At 38.9% G+C, this 15,469-nt stretch overlaps 1 protein-coding gene across 1 annotated transcript in view; it reads right to left on the bottom strand.

Moving 5' to 3' along the window:
• Positions 1 to 6,390: 6,390 nt before the first annotated feature.
• The window catches only part of KLHL4 (kelch like family member 4), a 49,900-nt gene continuing 40,821 nt past the window's right edge, over positions 6,391 to 15,469 (bottom strand). Inside the window, exons 9-11 of the mRNA XM_028522847.2 lie at positions 13,723 to 13,935; positions 9,320 to 9,491; positions 6,391 to 7,860 (exon numbers count right to left, since the gene is read on the bottom strand). Coding sequence (XP_028378648.1) covers positions 7,801 to 7,860; positions 9,320 to 9,491; positions 13,723 to 13,935 — 445 coding nt within the window. The 3' untranslated portion in view covers positions 6,391 to 7,800. The remainder of the gene's footprint in view (positions 7,861 to 9,319; positions 9,492 to 13,722; positions 13,936 to 15,469) is intronic.

Genomic DNA, 15,469 nt, shown 5'->3' with positions numbered 1-15,469 from the left:
ACATACAGGTTAAAAGATGTTATGTCTAGGAGAATTCACCCTTTTATCATTCTGTAACGCCTTTGTTTATCCCTGATACATTTGTTTGCTTTGAAAAAAGCTTTGTGAGAAATTAGTATAGCTATTTGTGCTTTTCTTTGGTTATTTTTAGCATGGTCGACTTCTCTCCATCCACTTACTTTTATTCTATGTGGCCATATATTTGACTTTTTTTTTTTTTAGGAAGGGAAAGGAGAGAGAGAGAGAGAGAGAGAGAGAGAGAGAGAGAGAGAGAGAGAGAGAGAGAGAGAGAGAGAGAGAGAGAGAGAGAGAGAAGCATCAATGTGCGGTTGCTGGGGGTTATGGCCTGCAACCCAGGCATGTACCCTGGCTGGGAATCGAACCTGGGACACTTTGGTTCCCAGCCCGCGCTCAATCCACTGAGCTACGCCAGCCAGGGTTATATTTGACGTTTTTTAAGGTAACATATACTTAAGTTTTCCTTTCTGATCCAATCTGATAATCTGATCATCTCTGCCTTCTGATTGGCTGCATTCAGACCATTAATACTCAAAAGGATTAGTGATATAATTGGATGAATATGTACCATATTTGTTACTATTTTTTATTTGTTGCCCTTGTTATTTGTGTCTAGTTTTGTCTTCACTATTTTTCTATATTTTGTGGTTTTCATTGAGCCTTTTGTATGATTCATTTTTTTCTCCTTCCTTACCATAGCAGTCTTATATTCTCTGCTCCGATAAGCTGTGGCTCTTTGTCACCTCTGTGTCTCTCCAATCTTGGTGGCAACTCTTCTCCCTGTGTCCTTATCTACCATATGGATCCTAAAAGTTCATTTTTCAGTCTCTTAAGCTTTTTACTTGCTTTCAGGATGAGGTGGGAACTTCAAGCATGTTTCCAAACATGCAGAACCGGAAACCCAGAAATGGTGTTTTTTATAGTAGAGGAAACCTGTAAGAATGGATTCATCTTGGATCATCCTATCATGTGTGAGAGGAGGGATAGAGGAATCGAGAAAAAATCTTCTTTAAGACATAGCCATAATTAACACAATATCATGGACTATATTCCCTATTCTGTACTTTATTTATTTTTTTTTAAATTTTTTTTTAAGATTTTATTTATTTATTTTTAGGGAGGGAAGAGAAGGAGAGAGAGAAAGAGAGAAACATCAATGTGCGGCTGCTGGGGGTTCTGGCCTGCAACCCAGGAATGTACCCTGGCTGGGAATCGAACCTGGGACACTTTGGTTCCCAGCCCGCACTCAATCCACTGAGCTACGCCAGCCAGGGATTATTCTGTACTTTAGATACTCTATTTTGTAACTGCCAATCTGTAATGTTTTTTGCCATATATATTGTTCTTTAGATTCTACATGTAACAGAAACCATACAGTATTTGTATTTCTACGTCTGACTTGTTTCACTCAGCATAGTACCCTCTAGGTCCATCCATGCTGTTGCAAATGATTAGATTTCATCCCTGTTTATGGCTCAGTCGTAGTCCATATGGTGTCCAGTGGGAAGGCGCTATTGGGAGGACCACTTTGTAAACTGCGTGATTGTCGGATCGCTATGCTGTACATCTGAAACAAATACAAAATTATACTGAACATCAATGTAATTGGAAAAAAAAGTAACAAAGACACAGCCCGGATATCAGTAAACTTTTTTTTTAATATATATATATATTTAAGATTTTATTTATTTATTTTTAGAGAGGGAAGGGAGGGAGGGAGAGAGAGAGAGAGAGAGAGAGAGAGAGAGAGAGAGAGAGAGAGAGAGAGAGACATCAATGTGCGGTTGCTAGGGGTTCTGGCCTGCAACCCAGGCATGTACCCTGGCTGGGAATCGAACCTGCGACACTTTGGTTCCCAGCCCGTGCTCAATCCACTGAGCTACGCCAGCCAGGGCTTAGTAAACTTTTTCTATGAAGGCCGTATAGTAAACATTTCAACTCTCTGGACTAACTAGTCTCTTAAGCCAGATATTTCAAGTCCTATCTCCTAATTATATGGTAAATTAGTGTTTTCTCCTTTAAATTAATTATTACTTTTTATTACGTATTGGTATTGGGTGTATGGCTTAGTGACTAGACTTTACACAGTGTTCTCTGTGGTATTTCCAGCACCTACCTGGCACCATAGAGTTATCCCACTATTATTGACCATATTCCCTGTGCTTTTCTTTTTATTTTAAGATTTTTATTTTTAGAGAGAGGGGATAGAAACATCCATGTGTGGTTGCTTCTCACCCGCCCCTTACTGGGGACCTGGCCTGCAACCCTGGCATGTGCCCTCACTGGGAATTGAACCGGCGACCCTTTGGTTCAACAAGATGGCGCTCAGTCCACTGAGCCACACCAGCCAAGGCTGCCCCGTGCTTTTCGTACTACGCTGTGACTTTTGGAGCTACCAGTTTGTTTTTGGTCCCTTCACTTTCAGTGTTTTTGCTTTAAAAACTGCTTTCTTTCATCCCTGTAGCATCTCTCAAAATCCCCCAGTTAAGAAAACTAGCTTCTTGTCCCAAGAGTCCTTTTTGACCCCTATTACTATACAACTGTGTAACATGAAATGTTATGTTTCATCCATCACTGAGGATAATGACCAATAAAATTTAATGAGACTCACACGGCAGCAACTCATCTGACCCAGAAATGACAACAGTAGAAGAATGGAAATTTTTCAAAACTTGAAAATTTTTAAATGTCTCAATAAACACGTAGCCAGGGAACCATCTAGTGTATCTTCATTTACACTTTCTGTGTGTCTTCCAAAAAGAGAAATACTTGTTAACAAGTCGGTAATTCTTCTAGTCCAGAAAGCACAGAAGGCCACCTATGCGGGTTTCAAAGATTTATGGATCCTGGTGTCGTTCGGCCAATGTGGTTGTCCTGTCTTCTCCCCCTTGCCCCCAGCTGCCGAACCTAGAAAATTCATTGTGATTTTAATCCCGTTCTGTTCCTCCTCTCCTGCAATGTGGGAGGTGGCTCATCAGCTGGCCTTGTGTCTAGGTCTTCGCTTCTTGGTACAACAGACCTGAGGAGAGAAATTTCCTCAAGTGAGGCAGCTGTGTGGCTTGCTGGACTATCTCCTAATATGAGCTTTCATTTTTGCACTTTCTCCTAGTGTTAGGTATTCAGGAAATATGAGAGTGTCCCCTAGGGATGGCTGGATGGATGGCAGATAGATAGATAGAATCAGAGTTGCCAAAAAATATAGGAGACCCAATTAGACTTGAAGTTCAGATAAGCAATGAAAATATTTTCAGTGTGATTATGCCCTTAGTACTTACTGTACGGATCATCCTTGCACCAAAAGCTCATCTGTTGTTTATCTGCAGTGCAAGTGTAGCTGGTCATCCTGTATCTTTACTGGATAAATTTGGTAGCTCGGGCTTCAGTATAAATATCTCTCATGGCATTCGTAGTGTGGGACAAGGTGTACAGAGCCTGGGCAATAAGCTTACTATGTCAGGACCAGAAACTTAAGACTTTGTCAGGCATTTTGGTTGCAGACTTGTGGTTATGTCTGTGATCGAATATACTGTGTCTCTTCCACAGTGTTTGGTATATTCCAGCTCGGGGTAGTTGGTTCTGTGAATGATATACAGGCAGTGCTTAAAAAAATATTTAAGTGGAACTAAATCTCATCTTTGCAGGCCAGCATAGTGACGGTGAGAATAGTCAGTTAAGTAAAAGAGTGACAAGAGAAATGCGAACATGGCAAGTGTGGGACAGGCTGGACATTGTTGGGTCAGACACCTTCTCCGTAGCTGGGGATTCTCCTTCCAGAGCTAATCTGGGCCCAGTGTTTGTGCCGTTGGCATGATGAGTAATATTGTTTCACTCACAAGGCAGTTGGTACTGCCTGGAAAGCTACAGTGCCTCACACTGAGGACGCAAACCAGGGACAGTCAACGTGGGCAGACCATGGCATGGCATGGGGTACTTTGTGCAACGTAGGGACAGTCAGGGTTGTCCCAAACAATAAAGAGTGCAAAAACACAGACTTACCAGATATGGAAATAAAGCCCTGGAAATCACATAGCATGGTACCGGAAGACAGAGGCTATCTGTAGAAAGCCTCAAATGAGGTATCACTGTTTTTATTTATTTTTTAAAGATTTTATTTATTTATTTTTAGAGAAGGAAGGGAGGGAGAAAGAGAGAGAGGGAGAGAAACATCAATGTGCTCTTGCTGGGGGCCATGGCCTGCAACCCAGGCATGTGCCCTGACTGGGAATAGAACCTGCGACGCTTTGGTTCGCAGCCCGCGCTCAATCCACTGAGCTACACCAGCCAGGGTATCACTGTTTTTAATCACAACACTGTCTCAGGAGGTCTCAGGTAGTAAACCTTCAAGTCTACCTTAGATATGGCAACATAGTAAAACAAGCACTTCGTCTAATAGCTCATTTGAAAGTTGCCATCTTCTTCAGGAATATGAATTTGTCCCGTTTTTAGACCAATATGAAACATGACACTCTTCCAAGATGTATGTTCTTGGAAGAAAATGTGCTGTAGTGGAAAGCATGTGTCCTTGTCACGGTACCTTATAGCATCCATGTCATATGATTTTTCTTTTACATTATGTAGTGAAATTAAGCTGGCCTATGCCTGACTTCCTCTTTACCAGGAATTTTGGCACTAGCTGAAGTCACAAAGAATAATCATACCACGGACTTATAATAATAAAAAAAATTAATGGAATAGTATCTCTTAGTAGGATGCCTGAAGATCTTTCCCAATAAATCCCCCTGGACCAACATATCAAATTTCTGATCCTGGAGATATGTAACATTTTTTTGCAGGGCTTTAATTGTAATATTCTAATCTTGGCTTCTTCAAAATTACAGCATGCATAATACATTTATTTTTTATTAAAGTATAGCCGGCATATGACATTATATTGGTTTCTATATTAGTTTCAGATGTACAACATAAACATTTATATTCTCTTACCATGTGGTCACTATAATAAGTTTAATAATGTCTATCACCATCTTTTCAGGCGTATTTTAAAAATAAAACTGGTTGTTCCATGGTGGCCAGAACCTCTATGTGACCCAGTTGTATTAAGTTCTGATTAGTTGTGATCCACATAAGAGTATTTAACCACTCAGATAGATGCTGAATTTAGCACATGCAACTGGGCTATTTGTATGAGGGTTTCTATGACCTCAGATAAAATGTGGATTTAGCAAATGCAGTTGGACGTTGTAGAAGAGACTCCGTCAGATCATGATTCTGTTACTTGGAACATAAATTACATAGACCTGTATTTCGGAGACATTTCGTAAATTTAGCTTTGATTTATGAATGTCACTAGGGACTAAGACACAATAAATTCTTGATCAATGTTCATGATATAGGGATACTGGTTTTGAAGAATATTAATGGACTGTTATTTTCTAACATATACTCAGGTATGAAGAGTTCCCACATTTTGCTAGATGTGCCGATTTCTGCCATTGTTTATGCCTGCCTTCTCTCTGTGCACGTGTAAGGAAGGGAAAGCTTAGGATTGTAACAGAGGCATGAACAAAAGATGTCAGTTTTAAACTGTTAGCATGGAGAAGAGGATTTTTCCCTAGTGTGCATGCAGCAGGCAATAATCTTAGAAAACAAGTATTGTCAAGAGAGTGGGGGAAAAAAGCCATACACATTTTTTGGACGTTTCCTTTGACGTACAGAGAGGCAGGTCGGTAAACCGACAGTTCACAGAATCTCATGTACAGACTAGGAAAGAGATACCGGTGACACTGTTTAGGCTGTCGCTTTGCATCTCCAGCAACAGAGACTGTGCTGCAAAGGAAGTCCAATACAAAGAGGAAGAGCAACTGGAAGACCTGTCCTGCCATTTCCCATGACTGTCACGTGGGAAAGATGACAGGATGATGACCGCTGAGGAAACAGGTTTTATGGCCTTTTTGTCTCTTCCTGGACCAAGATCTTGGGGTAAGCGTCTGGTTACAGACCTTAAGAAAAGGGAAAAAATCTACAATCTGTAGAGTTTGCGTCCCAGCCCGTCTAGGGGGAGATCTGATTTCAGCGCCACCTCTCTAGGAAAGAGGGACAGCGAACACATCGCAGTTGAGCTGATGGATGGCATAGGCAGGTAGGAGGAGGAAGCTAGTTTAGTCCCCTGGAGTCTCCTGCGACTGCTGTGTGGTACGGTTGTCCCTTAGAAGTTCCTCAAGTAGATGCTGGTGTTGTGGGGCCACTCATCATCATAGAGCCTGAGGGGAGCCGAGTGGTGGAGCTCGAGAAAGATGCTAGTGAATACCGAACAAAAAGTGAAATACTGGATTTTACCTATTGGGGACAATCAATATAAAAAACAATCAATTCAAGCTGCATTTCACCATATAAAGCCACACACTTTATAACCAGAAGAAATAGATTTTATTGAAATTCAATCTGTCAAAGTACAAATGTTTTTGTACAACGTATGTTGCTCTTTTTTTTAAAACTTAGCATGTAAGAGTACATTTTATAAGCATGTTGCTGCATTTTTCTTGTTGGTCTCACATAACTACCATACAAAGCCTGTTTAAAAGAACATATAGCGGAAATTCTGAAACTGTATATTTATTTGAAACGTTACTTTCATGAAGAAGTTTTTTTCAACATTTTATCTTCAATAGTTTTATAATGGGATAAATGCAAATAAAAATTTAAAGGTAAAGGACTATCCAACTAACCTTTTTTGTTATTTTTTTAATTAAAAAATGTTTATTGTAGTGTGCACATCCTTAACATTTTCTACTAGATGGCTATACCATTGCCAGAAAAGCATGTGTTGTTACATAAAAGGTAAATACAGAAATAACCATGGATGGCAAACGTTTGGATGTGTCCACGTGTTAATACTGTAGAACACGTTGTCAATTCTACCGCACTTTAAAAACTGATTTTGAAAACGTTACACTTAATGGTGGGTGTTGACAGAAGTCCCAGAACTGTTTGAAGAGAGTATTACTTTCTTACAACTGAGGCCCTGCCACTATCAGCCGAGGTCACAGTTTGTATCAATGTGATAAATAGTTACTGTATTATTGGACAGATTGTGCAGGTGAAAGTACAGCCACATTTGACTTGCCACACATCTAACAAGACAACATGTTGAGGGACATTTACCTGTGTGCTTTGGAAGATGGAACTGTGAAAGAGCAAATCTGTGAACATTTTAACATTCTGTGATCATCATACGGAATTATACCAGTGAGTTTTGCATGAGTTTTTTTCCCTTCACCAACATAGTGGAAGGTTTCCTATTAATAGATGTGAGGTATTACTAAGCCATTTGGGATATTGTTGGAATAAGGGAATGATGTCTTACCAAAAATCAGACCTTATAGTTTAAGCTTTAGAGGTTCTCATTTATTTTAGTTATGTTCCAGATAATGGAGTACCTGTTTTTTTTCAAAAGAGAAACTATTTTTAGTTTCTCAGACTCTTGACTTAAAAAGTTATATGCTTTTATAACCTTTCATAGCTTGGCCACTGTTAATTCCCTTTAAATACTTTTAAGCAATGAGGCTAAACTTCGAGAAGTCGGTTTCCATGTATACTACCAGCTGGAACGACACAGATGCTTAACACCTATATGTAATTCACGTTTAAAGTTTGTTTTGCCTTCACAAGTGAGAGCAATCATAACTACACATTAAAATGACATAAGGATTTTCACGTTTGATTACTAATTGAAGCAAATAACATGTTTTTTTTTTCCTTCTTCTCTTCTTCCTACTCTACTTCTGAAAGTGATCCAGTTCTCCTCCCTTCGATGAGATAGCTCTATGGTAGCTTCACCACCACGACACAAGCGCCAGCTCTTCCGATGTTAACAGGAACTTCCTGACACAAAGAACAAATGCAGAAAAGAAATGATGTTTGAATGAATTCTGTGATTGGCATAATGTAGCATGTTGGAGTTGATCAAGCCTTCAGCTACTCTGGTGTGACCTTTGCTGTGCAGAAAAACAAGGGAAAACATAACCCAGATAACAGTCCAGTGTGGTAGAAAAAAACATAGTCCTTACAAGATGTGATATTAAGTTAACTTTCACCTCTCCTGTGATTTCTTTTCACTTGAAAAATTACAGCTGACAATAGTTATCCTTCAAGGTTTTGTTCGAGTGAAGTTCAAGGTGAAGGGATAATAAATGAAAATAATTTGGCACATAGTGTTTATAATTCCATTCTTTTTTAGTTCGTTTTCACCCTTTCCAACATCACACAATGAAACAGAGAAAAGCCAGAAATAGAATCTAAGACACTTAGGCCCTGGTCTACAATTTTCAGAAAAGTAATCTGTACCAGTTTAACAGTCATTTGGATTATTGTATTTGACCTCACTCCTTGTTTGCTAAAATCTTTTCTTCCATTTCTAGCTGGTCCTAAGCAGTGATATTACCAACAGGGCAGAATGTGAATGATTCCAAGGGTCCTAATGAATCACGTTGTTGAAGGAAGCAAGAGATAGAAACCCATTATCAGCTATAATTGCATGAACGTGTATTTATTTAGAATAGTAACCAGCTCACTACGTAGAATACAGGACATTAAGAAGTCAGTATAAGGGAAGTTAGCTATGAAATACAACGTTTGCCTCTTTATGGAAATGGTGAAGAGTTACTCATATTTTCATCTTTATTAACTCATAATTGAATGAAAAGAAACACCAGTAGATATTTTGCAATCAGTCTACAGCTACCATTGAAAACCCCGTCAAAAGCTTCTATTTTGCATTGGGCATCCTGAAAAAGCCCTTTCACAGTGCCCCATCTCATTCTGTCCTTATCATTTCTTCTGTTACATGCCCAATACTCTGGAGAGGATTCAGTTCCAGTCTCTTAACCGTGCACTGAATTCCTGGAATGACTGATTAAAAAAGTTACGACTATGGAAGTTCATGCAATGTCTATGAGGAGAAGATAGAATGATTTCTCTCCTTGGGTGCCTGCCGATAAGAAAGGGCAGATTTGGGGGATGGGTATTGCTCTTTGGTTCCCAAGTCATTTGGGAATGACTATTGACTATTCTGAATCTGATTGACTATTCTGTGACATAACTGATAACACAAAGTCAGGGATTGGTCTGCCCCCGTTCATATACGTAACGATGGATCTTGCTAATGATCAATTAGATCAACTAGTGATATTCTATCGCATAGATAAAGTGTGTACTACACATTTCATGAAAACAATCTGGTTAGATCCTAAAGAGGAAGAGAATGGAATTCATTCCAAACCTAGATAAATGCATTTTAGATAAACCAGAAATGTTCTGAGTTGAATACTTTTATCAAGAGTACCTGTTTCCATTCATCTTTCTGTGCATCGTATGACTCAACGGTATTCAAATAAGAATGTCCGTCATATCCTCCAACCACAAACAGTTTGTCTCCCAGGGCGCACACGGCAACAGCATCCCGCGGAACACTCAGAGGCGCCACGCTTGACCACGAGTCACGTTTGGGATCATACCTTAGGGGATTAGGAATACAATGTACAGGAGAAGTCCAATAGTGTTAAAATGCAAAATAATACGTTTTTATAATGTGTATACGTATCTGATATAAAGGATTAAAATACCTTTTTTTACACCATATTAATGTTAAAGCATTGCTTTTTTTTAAGATTTTATTTGTTTATTTTTAGAGGGGAAGGGAGGGAGATAGACAGAGAGAGAGAGAGAGAAACATCCATGTGGGGTTGCTGGGGGTTACGGACTGCAACCCAGGCATGTACCCTGGCTGGGAATCGAACCTGAGACACTTTGGTTCCCAGCCCGCGCTCAATCCACTGAGCTACGCCAGCCAGGGCTGGATTAAAATACCTTATATATAACAAGTATAGTCTGACTAATAAATGTAAAGGATAGGTGCATGACAGAAATCTCTTCAGCTAGCACTGGTCACGCAAAGCATAGCAAAAATGCTTTTTTTTTTTTTTTTTTTTTTTTTTTGCAAAAACACCATGCATTAGTTTGATCAGTACTCAGATTCCCTATGAGGAAATTTCACTTATTAGCATCTTAACATTATGTAAAAAATGCTCCCTCTCTCATTATGCTGTTGGGAGAGCTTACATTTTTCTCTTTTTCTCTGTAGATCAACATTATACATTCAGATGCTTGACTGTGTTTATATGAGAGCTCACATTGTAAGTAAATCTCAGTATAATTGCTGTTTAGTTTTATAGAATGTTGCATTCTGGTGTTAATACTATTTGTGGTTAGAGTGACCATAGTCTGTATTTTTCTCCTATGAGAGTTCCTATTTATCTTCATGGGAGCCTAGGATTTTTTTCCATTCCAATCTGGAGTTAACTCTTTATACTCAAACATTTCTCTAAGCAAAAGGAAAGATAATTCAGTAAGTCATATTAATTAAAATGTTCTCCAGGAATTCTGTCCTACAATTTAAAGCCTATTTAAAAAAATACATAACTAAAATTTAATGATGTGAACAATGAAAGTCATATAATTGTACATGGAAATACTCTCATTTTATATGGACCTATTTTTAAAATACAAGGATAAAGAATTATTTCACAAAAGAAACATCAATTTATTAGCCTGTACTGATTTCCTTATATTTCTATTACTTCCCTTATGTTTTTTAAAAGATTTTATTTATTTATTTTTAGAGAGAGGGAAAGGAAGGGAGAAAGAGAGGGAGAGAAACATTGATGTTTGGTTACCTCTCATGCGCCCCCTACTGGAGGCCTGGCCTGCATCCCAGGCATGTGCCCTGACTGGGAATCAAACCAGCGACCCTTTGGTTCACAGGCTAGCACTTAATCCACTGAGCCACACCAGCTAGGGCTCTTATTTATGTTTTTAACCTTTTTAATCATATTCTAAATCATCTGATCCTGGCTTCTATTTGAACTTGGCTTCATACCCAGGAATATTTTTAATAATGCCTGAGACCATCAATAATTAAGATAAGCTCAATATCCAGTGCATATTGTTGAGTGTCACATGGCATAGAGCCTTAAATTTTGATGTTCTAATAAGCCCCGGAACCAGAAAATCCATAGCTGTATGCTTAGCTAAGTTGAACCTTCAACATAATTACCATTGTACTCTGAGGCTACAGTCAGCCTAAGAGCACACACACATTTGAGCAGTGAGCCAAAGCTCATAAAAAGATATCCTGAGAGATTTGCAACCAAAACCCAAGACTGTCATGCTTGGGCATGATAATTAATACGAAAACACCACTAATGTTAATTTGATCTTAATACTGCTTGATTAAAAAGAGGGGAATGTTGAGTCTTTTGCAGAAAAAAATTTATAATGTGGTTACCATCTGTAAAGAAACACAGGAGAAGTTATTAAAGAAAAATTAACCCCTGCGTCACTTTCAAATTAAAATAGCATCATGTCTCTCTATTTTTGTTTCTCCTTTGCTTGTCTACCTCTCCTTACTTTGGAGATTTTACACACACACACACACACACACACACACACACACATCTTTTGCCAATATATAATATAGTGGAACTGAAATGGAGCCTGAAGTAAAAGGATGCGTTTTAAACTTCTTCCTCCACTAAGAGAAATTAAGGATGACTTGCTTGACTTCTTTGCTTTAGTTTTTTCAACCACATTTTAGAAATAGTAATCCTTGACCTAACCAAGATAGGTTTATGTAATGGTTTAAGAAACAGTTCGTTTGAATGATTATCTTTTTTATTTTTAAAGATTTTATTTATTTATTTTTTAGAGAGGGAAGGGAGGGAGATAGAGAGAGAGAGAAACATCAATGTGCGGTTGCTGGGGGCCGTGGCCTGCAACCCAGGCATGTACCCTGACTGGGAATTGAACCTGCGATACTTTGGTTCGCAGCCTGAGCTCAATCCACTGAGCTACGCCAGCCAGGTGAATGATTATCTTAATTGGATGAGACGCCTAAGCTACTGGGCAGGACAATATGATTCCACAGAGTGTACACCTTTGATTGACTTTCTACCAACAAGCCTATCTTACGTCTCTACAGGTATAGAAGTTAAGTTGTAGAAAACTGAGTTTCCTTGTGATTCTTCTGCATAACAATACAAATGAATTTTTTTAAGATTTTTATTTATTTATTTTTAGAGAGGGAAGGGAGCAGGGAGAGAGAGAGAGAGAGAGAGAAACATCAATGTGCGGTTGCTGGGGGTTATGGCCTGCAACCCAGGCATGTACCCTGACTGGGAATCGAACCTGGGACACTTTGGTTCCCAGCCCGCGCTCAATCCACTGAGCTACGCCAGCCAGGGCAATACAAATGAATTTTGCTTTATAGAGAGAGAATTAATCTTTACCATGTAGCAATGATGACCCTCAGAGATGACATTACATTCCCTATAGGATGTTCACTACCTTTGCAACCATTAACAATTTTTCCGTCTACCTCATTGTCTACATGTTGCTTCTTCTAAGACTCGGTTGAACTGGTTTTAACATCTTATGGGTTACTTCATTAATTACTGATTTATGTAAAATCTTTGACATATTAATTTTGTATTTGTATGAAGGATAGACCACATGTGAAACCTCAAACCAAGTCTTGAATACATTTAACAAGGTTGAAAATATGCCATGTCTTTTCAAAATGGAATTAAACTATAAATCAAGAGCAGAAGGAAAACTAGAATCTACAAATATATGGAAAAGAAAAGACACATGTTTCAACAACCAATGATTTGGGTTGTGTTTTTCCCTAGACCTGATGTCCCCTCCATCTATTCATATGTTTACAAACGACAAATTCTACTTACTCCATGACTTTCTTTGGAAGACACCATCATGTGCTGATCTCTGTCTTGTGAATTCTAATAACCATACCGACTGTACATTTGTCTTTTGGTCTTACAATAATATTATTTGACTATTACGTTTGCATGCACATTTTCTATCTTGAAGGGGAATATATTTTGAAGGGGAAATGATAGTACTACAAAGTCATATGACTGACACATTTTTAACAAACTTAGCATACTTTACTCATTTACATGAATGGTTCCCATTAAAAGAAATTACCTTTGGGAAATTAAATAATGCAATGGACTCATTTTTCACAACATTATTAACACCTCCCTTAGGAAATTAGTTCTTTGTAATATGTGGTGGTGTTTTTATCTTTTGATGATTGATTTGAATTTTCATACAGTCAAGTTATTTTGATTTGAGCTGGTGAATAGGTTGAGAGATACTGCTTGGCATAAAACTTCTTTATTCTTATATCCCTTTGTCTTTTTAAGATTTTACTTATTTATTTTTAGAGAGAGGAAGGGAAGGAGAAAGAGAGGGAGAGAAACATTGACATGTGGTTGCCTCTCATGTGCTCCCTACTGGGGGCCTGGCCTGCAACACAGGCACGTGCCCTGACCGGGTATTGAACCAGCAACCCTCAGTTTGCAAGCCGGTGCTCAATCCACTGCGCCACACTAGCCAGGGCTGTCTTATTATTTCATAAGGTGACTATCAAACAATAAATCAGCATATTCTTTCTCATACGTTTCTTTTGACGGATCTGAAACACATAAGGAGGCGGATTTCTTCAGAATATTTTGACACTGAAGGTAAATGTGCAATTTTACAAAGGATCGATTCTCTGAAAGGATTAAAACTTACTTGGAAAACAACTTCTGGCAATCTAAACATATTTCTCATTTCTGAAATAAATAACCAAATAAATACATAAATAAAACAAAATCTTTTTACCGTTCCACGCAGTCAGAAAGCCTGGAGCAGTGGTTAGAAGCGGGGGCATCATGACCACCGATGACATACAAGAATCCATTGTACGTGGCAACGCCCACACCTCCACGTCTTTTGGACATTGGAGCACAGAGACTCCACTTGTTAGTGTGTGGGTCAAAGTATTCCATTGATTTCAGACAGGAACTTCCGTCGCGTCCACCAATAGCATACAGCCTAGAACAAAAAAGACACACACACACACACATAATTTCCAATTCATGCATAGAATGAAAGTGAAAGAGCCTTGTACAAAGCATTTTAGGTTCTTGACTATACAGGGTGGGGCGCAGAAATAAACCCTCCCCTTTATAGTCAATTAGCATTTGACAAAGGAAGCAAGAGCATATGATCGAGCAAAGACAGTCTCTTCAATAAATGCTTTGGGGACAATTGGACAGGTACATGCAAAAATGTGATACTAGACTGATATGCGACACACAAAAATAAACTCAAAATGGATAAAAGACTTAAGTCTTTGCAAAACTATAAAAACCGTAGAAGAAAACACAGGCACTAAAATCTCAGACATCACGGGCAGAATATATTTGCCAATGATACACGGGATAAGGGTTTAATGTCCAAAATATAAAAAGAACTTATACAACTCAACACAAGAAAGACAAACTCCAATTAAATAATGGGCGAACCATGTGAATAGACACTTTTCCAAAGAGGATATATCGATGGCCAATAGTCCGATGAAAAGATGTGCAACGTCACTAATCAGAGAGATGCAAATGAAAACCATAATGAGATATCGCTTCACACCTATCAGAATGGCCATCGTTAACACATCAACAACAAGTGCTGGCGAGGTTGTAGAGAAAAGGGAACCCTAGTGCACTCTTGGTGGGAATGCAGACTGGGGCAGCCACTATGGAAACCAGTGTGGAGATACCTCAGAAAACTAAAAATAGAACTTACTACCTTTTGACTCAGTGATCCCACTTCTGGAAATATACCCTAAGAGTCCTGAAACCCCGATTCCAAACAATATACGCACCACTGTGTTCACTGCAGTGTTATTTACAATAGCCAAGATCTGGAAACAGCTCAAGTGCCCATCAGTAGATGAGTGGGTCAAAAAGCTGTTGTACATTCACACAATGGGATGGTCCTCAACCATAAAAAGAAGGAAATCTTACCTTTCGTGACTGCATGGATGTACCTGGAGACTATTATGCTATGTAAAATAAGCAAGCCAGAGAAAGACGAATACCATATGATTTCATTTATATTTAGTATCAAATGAACCAAATAAAGTGCAAGCAAAATAGAAACAGAGCTGTGGGCACATGGAACAGATTGATAGCTGTCGGAGGCGTGGGTGGGACAGAGCGGGGACCGGATGAAAGGAGGGGAAGGGATCAGCCAGGGAGCACACACATGGACACAGTGCAGAGTGGGAACGGCCAGAGGGGAGGGGGGTGGGGGCTGGGTGGAGGTGGGCAAATGGGGATGTCCCATGGAAAATGACGTTCAGATAAGAGGCATTGAGAACATCAGCAATACTTGTCAATTATACCTCATTAAAAGCTGAAAATGAGAAAAAAAAAAGGTAGGATGTTTTCAAGGACCAACTCTAGCAACCTTACAACGTGTCTCCGTTCAATCGCCTAGCATTAGAATCAATGATGTTTTTATGAGCTCTTTTATTTAGTAAAAATATACATTTGTCCGTAGGAACATGTTAACTTGATAAATGACC

The sequence above is a fragment of the Phyllostomus discolor genome, chromosome X, assembly GCF_004126475.2.
Source record: "Phyllostomus discolor isolate MPI-MPIP mPhyDis1 chromosome X, mPhyDis1.pri.v3, whole genome shotgun sequence".
Lineage (NCBI taxonomy): Eukaryota > Metazoa > Chordata > Mammalia > Chiroptera > Phyllostomidae > Phyllostomus > Phyllostomus discolor.
The sequence above is the reverse complement of the archived record's forward strand: the minus strand, read 5'-3'. Positions and strand labels throughout refer to the sequence as shown.